General features: G+C 46.5%; 1 protein-coding gene across 1 annotated transcript; it reads left to right on the forward strand.

The window, feature by feature from the left end:
- Positions 1-1,339: 1,339 nt before the first annotated feature.
- On the forward strand, positions 1,340-6,290 carry BSX (brain specific homeobox). Its single transcript, XM_084781913.1, has 3 exons — positions 1,340-1,733; positions 3,663-3,859; positions 4,888-6,290. The coding sequence occupies exons 1-3, from the start codon at positions 1,472-1,474 to the stop codon at positions 5,125-5,127; spliced, it is 699 nt and encodes a 232-aa protein (XP_084638039.1). The 5' UTR covers positions 1,340-1,471; the 3' UTR covers positions 5,128-6,290.
- The last annotated feature ends 4,481 nt before the right edge of the window (positions 6,291-10,771 follow it).

Below are 10,771 nucleotides of genomic sequence, written 5' to 3' on the forward strand. Positions count from 1 at the left end.
CCAGCTCGGATTTCACGTTGGGGCCCACGTTGGGGCCCAGGCTTCCTTCCTCCGCTTCCTCCTCTATCTGCTTACCTGTGTTGTCCATGTGGCTCGGGATGTTCCTACTTCTGGGAGCACTGAAGTTTGGGGCCTAATTGATTCTAGTAATTAATTTGTTCTACCTGCTAGATCAGATGGAAATCCTACTGCAGCACCCGAGGATTAACACTTGACTTTGCCGCACCTCCTCTAATTATCTAATAGCATGGGTTGTGAGGACTCAGTCTCTGTTAAAACACTTTTGCTATTAGCAGTAGTGATTGGAATTGTGATGACGACTAGATATCAACAAATTAGAGCTTAAAAATGGGGAGATGGAAGAGAAGTGGCTTCTTTTAATTTCCCTGAGTTTAACATCAATAATTAGAGCAATTTTCAGAGATGCGAGCCCAAATTACTCCTGCTGTGCTGTAGATGATCACCTTAATTTTAGCAAATTGACTCCAGGGAAATAAATTGACAGATTAGAAAAAGACAAACAGGAAAAAAAAAATGGAAGGAAGAGTAAGGAAAGAGGCAGGGGGGAAAAAGAGAGGGGATATGGTTTAATGCAGCGATGGGGGAGACTATGGCTGGAACTGGTGGTGTAGCAGAAATAGCAGAAAAACCACATGACTGAAGTGAAGAGCAGCATGGGGCAGGCAGCAAAAGTGGCTGTGGACAGATTTAAAATGACCAAGTCATATGGGTGACAGACACAGACCCTCTCTGTCCATTTACTGAATTCCAGCTAAAGACTCTTCCACCACCATCTTTATTTCCCTGAACAATCCAATCATCCCTACTGTCAGTTTAATCTAACTCTAGCAACTTGATGTAGCGGCCAGTCTGTATCTTCATTTCTTCTTTTCTTTTGTTTCCCCGTTACTGAAACTCTTTAAAAGACAGCGGGACTAGCTCGAATGCTTGAGTGTTTTATTCCCATGCTATTGGGACTCTTTTGGTGATCTCTCTAAAAGACAGGTTGTTAAACAACAGCGAAAATTCATTTTCCGTCTTTTAAAAAGACGGAACACAGCAAGCAGTTCCTGCAGGGGCGGGGTATAAATTGGGGGCTGAGAAACCTGCTAGGAACCGAACCCATTGGGCTCAGCGCTCCCTGTTTGGACAGGAGCATTCAGCACCACGGACAGATCCCCGCCCCGCCCCGAGCCCACCCCACCCTCCCTTCAGCCTCCGCAGCTTTGCCATTGGTTCTCCTGGCTCCCCTCTCCAAGCTGCCAATTCTCCAACCCACAGAACCAACCTACCCAAGCGCTGGAGAGGCAGGAAGACAAACGCTGAGGGATAGCCCGGGTCCGTGGAGCAGCGGAGATCTGCGACTGGGGCGAACAGAAGCAGGTGCAGCCACTTCACTAGGCCTTGCCGCGAAGCTGTCTGCTTCCTACACTTTGTCTAGGCCCTCGCCCTGTGGCAGGCGCTCCGCAAGATGAATCTCAACTTCACCTCTCCTCTCCACCCGGCGTCTTCTCAGAGGCCCACGTCGTTTTTCATCGAGGACATTCTGCTACACAAGCCCAAGCCGCTGAGGGAGGTGACTCCTGACCACTTTGCCAGCTCTCTGGCCTCAAGGGTGCCTTTGCTAGACTATGGCTACCCCCTGATGCCCACACCCACCCTCCTCACCCCTCACGCCCATCACCCTCTGCATAAAGGGGATCACCACCATCCTTATTTCCTGACCACCTCAGGTAAGTGACAGAGGCCTCTAAAAGTAGGGAAAGAGGGAGTGGTTTTGTTTGTTTGTTTGTTTTTCCACAGCCCCTAGAGCTTTGGAGACCAGACCTGGTGGCCTCCCTCCGTCTGTAGCAGTAGGATGGGGACCTGCCTGAGAGCTCCCTGGAGGCACACCAACCGAGGAGAACAATTTGTGGTCACTTCGCAGTTTGAAAAAAAAAAAAAAAAACAGAATAGGAATTGCGTTGGGGGAGAGCAGCTGGCGTGGATGGATGTGATGGTGTTCCTGGTGGGCAGTGCTTCGTCTTACTCCTGCTTTTCCAGGCTACTTTGGTTCTTCTCTCAACCCCACTTTTTAACTTCCTGTATCTCAGAAGGAGGGTCTCAATCATCTTGTCCCAGGGAAATCTCACTGAACTTTCCAGTGCAGAAAATGAAAAGGCTTCATTCACTTGGCCAGCTCTCTTAGGCTACGTTGGGGCAGGAAGATTTGCCGACTCTGTGGGAGACATAGAAGTGAGGAAGGGCTAGGCAGTAGTCTGGGGGCGGGGAGGGGGGGGGAAGACTGGCAGGAAGATGTGGACTGACAGAAAAGAGCTGCGGTTCTTAAACCATCTTCATTTCCAATGCTCATCATTTAATTTATAGTCCGTCTTCTTGGTTTCCTTCTTCTGGTCCAGTTGCTGGAGTCTCTGGAACCGGGTGCTGAAGTATTTCAAATTTACTGTTTGGCAAGGAGCGGGAATTGGTAAAGCAAGACCAGGCCTAGAAACGCTGTGAAATATCTGGGTTTTGCTGGCTTGTTTGTGTTTCTCTCGGGCTATTTAATGCATACTTTCTTCCTGAGCATTTTAATTCCAGCCATATAGAAAGATTCTTCTGGTCCAGATGCTGAGCATGGTAGTAAACTGGTTCTGGTGGCAGCTGAGGCAAGGCAGCGATGTGTGAAATATAGGAGCTGGAATCCAGAAAAAAAAAATACTGAAAGTGTATGGCAGTAAAATCCACTCTAAGTCGTTTAGGACAGGAGATTTTAAGGCTCCCTTTGAGGTTAGCATTGCTTCCTGGCTTCGCCTTACAGCGAAGGACGAACTTTTCTCCCAGGACTGGTGTTGGCTAAAATTGGTGGTGCTGAAACAGCTCGGATTTTCGTTGTTCTTTCCCTGGGATTGAGGGAACCTGGTGTCTGAGGCCTGTATGCTTGGGGCGCCTAAAACACTGAGTAAGGCTGAGAGAGTGGCCAAATGGAAGCGCCTTCTCCTGCGCTCCAGAAAAAGGAGCTTTGGCTTGCCTGATCCGCCTGATTCATCTGGGCCTTGGAGTTGGAGGAAAAGGATTTAGGACCGGACTAAGGGAGGGAGCTGGGTCTCCCGGACGGACGACCCAGCTACTGACAAGGAAATGTCAGAGGCTTGAGCCACAGTTTCTTGGGATAAGCGTTTTTGCGTTATTTTGTTGGTTACTGAAAGGATGAGGGCGATCTGAGAAAGCTAGTTTTCAGAGTTCAGAAGGCAAAGGCGACAGCACTCGGTGTTGGTAGGACCTCGGAGGGATGCAGATGGACAGCTTCAGTATCTTCGGATTTGCAAGAAAACTTTGCAAGGCCCAACAGATAGCTGCACGAGCTTAGTCTCTGCGGAAGCCTCCCTAGGAAGATGATTTGGCGGGGTAGGGGCGTGGGGGGTGGGAAAGCCCTCTGGATCTTTGCTCTATTTCTTTTTTGTTTCATTTGCTGCTGTTTATTATTTGTATTTCTGCCTTCTAGGAAAAGATCTCCAGGCACTATTTTGCTGTCCTAGAGTTATTGGGGAAGTGGGCTCCAGAAGGTTTGGGGCAAGTAGGAGACAGGTGTTTGGGAACGCTGGGCACCGGAGTGGAGTGGAACAGGTAGTTGTTTCCTGCGGGTGCGGGTTCTGTCCATCAGACTGCTCTTGTCTCTGTAGGGGTGCCTGTCCCAGCGCTGTTCCCGCACCCGCAGCACGCAGAGCTGCCAGGGAAGCATTGCCGCCGCCGCAAAGCTCGCACGGTGTTTTCTGACTCGCAGCTCTCGGGCCTGGAGAAAAGGTTTGAAATCCAGCGCTACCTGTCGACGCCAGAGCGTGTGGAGCTGGCCACTGCCCTCAGCCTCTCGGAGACTCAGGTGGGCAGGAGCAGGGTAGGAGGCCCCGGATTCTGCGTCCTGTTCTTCACCCCTCAGCTCCGAACAGTTCCAGAACCACCAAGTAAAAATGATCCTTTCTCCTCGCCTTCCAGGCTTTTCCCAAGATCCGACAGAATTTATACCCAATTTTCACTTTAGATCTATTTATCGGGTTCTAATGGGGGGTTGGGTGAGGGGAAATCACTTTGAAAGACTGCTCTGTCCCCTCCAAGTTAATGATTCTTTCTATCCCTCCTCTGCCCTTTTATCCAAGGGGCTGGCAAGCTGAGTTAGAGGGGGTTCTTTCTTGCGGAGAAGCTTTAACAGTATGTTTTGTTTTGAAGAGGGCTTCACTGTGTGACCCAGGTTGGCCCAGAATATTCTTCCTCCGTAGCCTCCTGGTGTAGCTAGCCAGTTTACACTCTGTGCTCCTTTTACTCCTCCTTACTGGCCCCCTACCCACCCCGTGTACTTATTTCAATCAGTGTCATTCACATCAGCAAGTCTTCATAGGTACCCCAGGGCTCTCACACACTATAGTGTATAAACCTCTCTCTCTCTCTCTCTCTCTCTCTCTCTCTCTGTCTTTTGTCCTATCCATCCACTTCCTTTCTCAACCCTTTTCTTTATTTCTTCTCATGCTCTTGCTGCGAAATCATTAGTCATTCAGGGCGGAGACTAATATTCTATCCAAAGAAAACCACTCACTTTATTCCGTTCTTATTTTCCAATCCATCCATCACAGGATCCTAAACAGTGTAATACTCTCATTACTTACTATCCAAACCATTTCTCTTCATCACTATTCTGGGGAAATCTTTCTTAGAATTCATCCTAAAAGGATAATTTGTGACTTACTCAAAGCGCGAGGCCGACCATGGCCTTAGGACCGAATTCAATTCAGTAGACAGGAGGCCTCCCTCCCCCGCTCCCGCTCCCCCCCAAATCCTCAACCAATCGTCCAGATCTTACTCCAGTCACCTTTTGTCTAGGGAATGACATGATTTTGTTTGTCTCCCCGGAATCAGGTGAAAACGTGGTTCCAGAACCGGCGGATGAAACATAAAAAGCAGCTGAGGAAAAGTCAAGACGAACCCAAAGCCGCAGATGGACCTGAGAGCCCCGAGGGCAGCCCCCGTGCCCCGGAGGCTGCGGCCGCCGAAGCTCGGCTGAGCCTGCCGGCCGGCGCCTTCGTGCTTACAGAGCCCGAGGACGAGGTGGACATAGGGGACGAAGGCGAGCTCAGTTCAGGGCCGCACGTGCTCTGAGTGGCCAGTCTGAGGGAGACCCGGGCGAGGAGGCCACGGAGCCAGATGCGGTCCTTCCCGGGAAGAAAGACTTGAGGAGACTATAGACTCTGTTCCAGCGGCCGGGCTGGAGGAAAGACAGACACACTGACAGTTCATTTATCAACCGGCAGCCGCTGGTGACTCACCCCCACGCCACCTCCCCGTCCCCATCGTGTCCCAGTCGGGAATCTCTAGTGTGATTGCTGGGTCCCGCGCCCCGCGTCTTCAGCGCCCGGGACCTGCTCTGTGTCTCTGCCCAAACTGGCACCCGGGCTCGTGGATGTACAATTCGACGGAGCTCCATCCCCCCATTGCCCCTCGCCCTGTCAATGCAGAACCCCTCCGTCCTCGCTTCTCATTCCCAAGTCCGCCAGCTCTGACACTCTGTACCCGCGGCTTCTCCACTCTGACGGCCGCTCTCCCTTAAGCAGTTTAGTTGACCACAGATAAAAAGGGACCAGGTGTCTGGGGCCATAGCAGATCCAGGCACAGTCACACCGGCTTCTTTAAACCTCCAATGTCCTGACAGAGTCGTTGGCGGGTGTTCACTACGTCTGCTCACACACCTACCGGGACCCCACACTTTAAACTCAAATCCTTAGGTGAATCCCTTCTATGGACTGCGCTTCCATCCTCTGGTGTCCCAGTGGTCAACGGTGCGCTCGTTGTCCCCTGCGCTTGCAGCGTTGGTGGCATGGAGGCTGCTCCCACAACCTCCCTCCCCACAGAACCGTGGGCAGAGAAAATACACAGCAAATTTCTGCTTCCTGAACTTGTTGCACTCTTGTCCCGCAACCCTTTCATGTTCCAAAGGCTACAGAGATTTTATAAGTAACTGTTCTCGGGTTGTTTGTGGACGCGCTCACTTCGTGCAGTGTTTCAGCAAGGCTTAAGCTCGCGACGAACTCACCCACCACCTTCCGAGTTAAGGCTAACGGGCTTGTGGGTTGCGGGCGCGCACCTGTTGGGGGCCTTCGAAGCTGTCACTCGCCGCGCCACTCCTCTCCTTAGCCCGTGGAAGGTCTTCTATTCTCTTACTAGGTCTGCAGTCTCTTTAGATAATAAAGGACTTGGGGGCGGGGGAAAAATGGGAAGGAGCTTGGATTTCCGGGAATCGTTTGTTGTCCCGCTTTTAGCACACCACCTCCCTAGGTCCGGACAGTTTCTTATTCCAATGAACTTGGCTAATGACCTTAACAGATTCCGTCTCCCTGACCTCAATTTTTCTGTTTTCAATCGTTTGATTAATGGAGAGTAATGAATCTCATGCACCTGAAACATGTCAGCGCAAACGGTATTTTGTCATGCTGAAGGGAACGGGGCCTGTGGTAAGCCATCTCTCCAGCCCCTGGAATGTAAAACTATACTAATGAACTACGCGGGGACACTTAGAGGACTTAACAGTGGTGGGGGAGGAGACTTCGGCTTCCGATCTGACTTCTAGTTGTTTTTAGACTAGCGAGCTGGGGAAGCCTGGGTGAATTTAGTGGATGCATTCTCCCCTCCGCGCCCCCCCCCCTCCCCAGGAGCAGAGATAAATAATTACAAAGACTGCAATGGTGTGAGTTTAGGTTGCATTTAATCTTTTCTTTCTTTCTTTCTTTCTTTCTTTCTTTCTTTCTTTCTTTCTTTCTTTTTCCCCAACGAGGGCATGGATTCTCAAGATTCCTCAAGGTTAAAGTTCTGAAGTCTAAGAATGTAGCAAATGTAGAGCTGCTTAAAAACAAGCGGTGGCCGCAGAGGAGAGCTCCATCCAGTTTGCATCCTTCAGGGAGGCAAGGCCACCAATTTAAAAACAGAAGCATTCCCTGTCTCGAAAAAACCAAAAAAACAAAACAAAACAAAAAAACCCCCAAAAAACAAAAACAAACAAACAAAAAAACAAAACAGAAGCATTGTGTACTTTTAAAAAACAGAGCAGACTTTCTCGAGTGTCTGCTCTGTAATAGTTACGGGAGCTGTGAGCCACAGATCAGGAAATTGAGGCTTGATAAAGTTGATTAATGCATCCATAACATCTGGGCTAGCTAACAGCCAAAGGTGGATACAGATGGACCTCTTTTGACTCTGTCCCCTTCTCTTTGTTTGTTTACTGGCTTTATAAGAACACTACCCTTATTTCTTTAGTTTGTGTAGGTGTGGCTAATGACATAAACCCAGGCTCAGATTTCTCCTCTTCTGTTCAGATAATGACAGTGAGTTTTCAAATCCAGAGTCTCTCCAGGTGAGCCCTCTACTTCCAAACCATACCTCCAGCCTCACAAAGCCTTTTAAAGGAACTAGTTTACAGAAAATGCTTACAACAACAACAACAACAACAACACACACACACTTGGTTTAAAAGAGTGTGACTTATCAATAAGAGAAAGATACTCTCACATAAGAGTATGGAGCCAACAATTAAGGGAAAAAGCTCAAATTGTTCTAGTCCTACAGATAACTGCCAACAGGTTTGGAAAGACTCTTTAAGTGAGTAAAAATAGAGGGAGAGGAAGATAATTTTTTACATATACATTTACATTATTACACACATATACAATAAACTAGATACAACAAGAAGAACCAGGAAACAACCAGGAATTATATAAATCCTGCATTTATAGTGTTTTGGCTATTTGTATTTGATAACCTTGGACAACACATCTTTCCTATCTTGGTGAGTCTAAAATTCTGAAAGTAAATCAATATCTATCATATCTCATCTCATTCAACTTAAAACATCGATCTAGACCTAAAAGCATCTTAATTCCTAAACTACTAAGCTGGATTGTAAAACTGAACTATCTGTTCTTCAACTCCAGCAGAGACTTGAGATGGAATAAAAAAAAAAAACAATTACCTGAATAAACAGGAAGTGCAGGTTAGCAGCTTCCAAAATGAAAAAATGACAGAGACAGTTTGCTGCCTGAACAGTCACCCAAATTCTCTATAACACTGGAGCATCATCTTCAGCCTTCTGACCCAGTATGTCTGAGAGACATATTTGTGAGGCAGGTACTATTGAGGACTTGCTTACCCTGTCTTGGCAGAGTTTGGCCATCGACTCTGCCTGCATCCAAGCTTGCCAATTTTTAGGCAGAATTCTGTCTGTGACAGAAATGAGGACATTTTCCCCATTGGCTGGTTTGTCACATTTGAAGCCATCTCCATAAGGAGGTTCTTTGATGCTCATTATCTTCTTTGAGGTAGGCTGGGTGTTGCCAGGAGTTAACCTGACTTATTGTCAAAGAATCTTTAAAATAATAAAAACACCCTTAAATGCCAGATTCTGTAGGTCCCTGAGGGTTTTGAAGACCGTATCTATTTTACCTTCTCTTTCTATAGAATCATGCCTATCTGTTAAACCTAGGATGTATATTCTTGTGATAAAAATAGCTAGTAATTGACATGACTATGATTTGATCCACTAACAATTAACTTGTATTACTTAATTATCCCAGCTTGCAATAACACTTTCAATGTATTAGAAGTAAGTCTTATATTAAGGTTCAGTTGTATGAGTACAATACCTCACAATATAACACACACACACAAACACACGTGTGTAATGTGAAGAATAATCTTAAATTTAAATTGTATTTCAATATATCAAAGTTAAACTTATTTTTGCATCAATATACAAAATATTATACCAATGAATTCAAAATAACCGTGTGAGTAACAATTAAGGCCTTAATTGGAGGAGTAGATTCCATAATCTACTTTTTTGTGCTATCATCCCTATATATTTCTATACTCCCCTTTCTTTCTTTTCAAACCCTATCTCCATACCTAAGAAAGAAAGATAAAGGAAAAGAGAGACATCCCTGAGTCCAACCTCGTTTTCTCTCTGAATAAGACCAATAATAACCTATAACCAACTCCCAATGCAAATAAACATCTGTAGCCCAAGAAAGCCACCAAAACCCTATCTGACCCCCCCTTAAGGGAAATGCGGTGTTGTAAGAGTTTTTTTTAAATTAGAGGGTGAACACAAAGTTAAAAGCACTTGGCATTTAAAAAAAAAACCCTCTTCTCCTTTCAGAAGATGCTAGGGAGAGTAGAGTGGGGGCATTTCAGCTTTTGCCTTGAAGAAACAGAAGCTTCTGGCTTAAGAATAGCTCTTCCTGACTGGGGCCCAGTGAGTCTGAAGCCCCAGGAACTGGTGTCTGACTTAGGAGCTGTGATTGCTCGGGAAGATGTTCCTCCCACTCACCCTGGTCTTTACTGGAAAAGCTGGGAAGGGGGAACTCTGAGTGCAGAGCCAAGCATATGACTGAGGCACAGTTTTCTCCCCAGCCCCACCCCAGCCCTGGAATTGTGGTAAATAAAATACTAGCAAAGTTCTAACCTCTCCTTCCCTCCTCCCTATTCTCCCTTTCTTCCAGGTCAGTGATGACATTAAAAGACAGACACAATTTAGTCTCAATTGAATGTAACGTGGCAGCAATTTTTGCTTTTGACCTTTGAAATTGATCAAATCCTCAATAGGCTGAAAACGTATTTTCTTGGAAGGGTCTAGGCTTTTGTCTCAACTCAGTTCCACTTGTTAGTAAAGATCCTACAAAACTATGTTCATTATATTATAGAAAGACACATACACCTGATTTCGAAGAAACAAACATCTTTGAGTAGCCAAGGAAGGCAAATCATTTCTTATCTAATCGCAAATGGGACCCCCTTCCCCCATTTTTCCCCCCAAGGCTGTTTTTGAAGGACTTGGTTTCAGAGCTTCTGAGAAAGACTTTTGGTAATATTTCTCAGCTTAGTGTTAGCTGATTGTCACACTAAGAAATGCTTAACTTGAATGTATGACACCACTTAAAGAGGATTGGCTTTCTGAAAGGTAGCAATGTGGAGAGGCACACTAAACAGGGCTTCCTGCAGCCGAGGGAATCATGCAATAAACACATACAGCTGAATTAGTGACTCCCAGGGTCTTCCTGAATTTGGCTCAATCTACAAAATGATGAATTAGTTGAGACACTTATATGTTTATTTTATGTGTTCTTGCCATCACACTTCAAAGAGAATACTGACAAGCTAAAATTTACTAAACATGCAGAAGCCTGGATGCTTATTGCTATGAGGAACACAAATAAAGGACTGTTAGCCATTTAGCTTGTCAGAGGAGAGCTTTGGGGAGGAAGGGAGAGGGAGGCTAGCTGTAGTAACTGCACTTGTAGGGCAGATCTACTCTGCCAAGCTAAAGATGAAGCTGACTTTAGGAACAGAAATTTTGGAACAATAGAGTAATTCCACAAGCCACTAAGCACGTTCTCATTAGGAAGACTTAAGCAGAGGTTACAAGGCAAGCCCAGGGCACTTTTGGTGTGGACTTATCTCTCTCCTTATTAATTAACTTATTTGTGTTTTATGTACATTGGTGACTTGACTGCATGCATGTCTGTGTGAGGGTGTAGGATCCTCTGGAACAGAAGTTCAAACAGTTGTGAGCTGCCATACCGGTCCTCTGGAGAGTAGTCAGTGCTCTTGATTGCTAAGCCATCTCTCCAGCCCCTAGACTTCTCTATCTATGCAAAGTTGGGCTAGATACCTCCTCCTGGGAATTGAACCCAGAGCCTCAAGCATTTTAGGCAGTGTACCACCACTGAACTCCTTCTCCAGCATTTATGTGGTCCTC

This window comes from Acomys minous, assembly GCF_964271855.1.
Source record: "Acomys minous genome assembly, chromosome: 5".
In the NCBI taxonomy this organism is placed as follows: domain Eukaryota; kingdom Metazoa; phylum Chordata; class Mammalia; order Rodentia; family Muridae; genus Acomys; species Acomys minous.

Coding starts and splice junctions, on each gene's coding strand:
- BSX (XM_084781913.1), top strand. CDS start 1,472: ATGAATCTCAACTTCACCTCTCCTCTCCACCCGGCGTCTTCTCAGAGG. Junction 1,734..3,662: donor TTATTTCCTGACCACCTCAG/GTAAGTGACAGA, acceptor TTGTCTCTGTAG/GGGTGCCTGTCCCAGCGCTG. Junction 3,860..4,887: donor TCAGCCTCTCGGAGACTCAG/GTGGGCAGGAGC, acceptor CCCCGGAATCAG/GTGAAAACGTGGTTCCAGAA.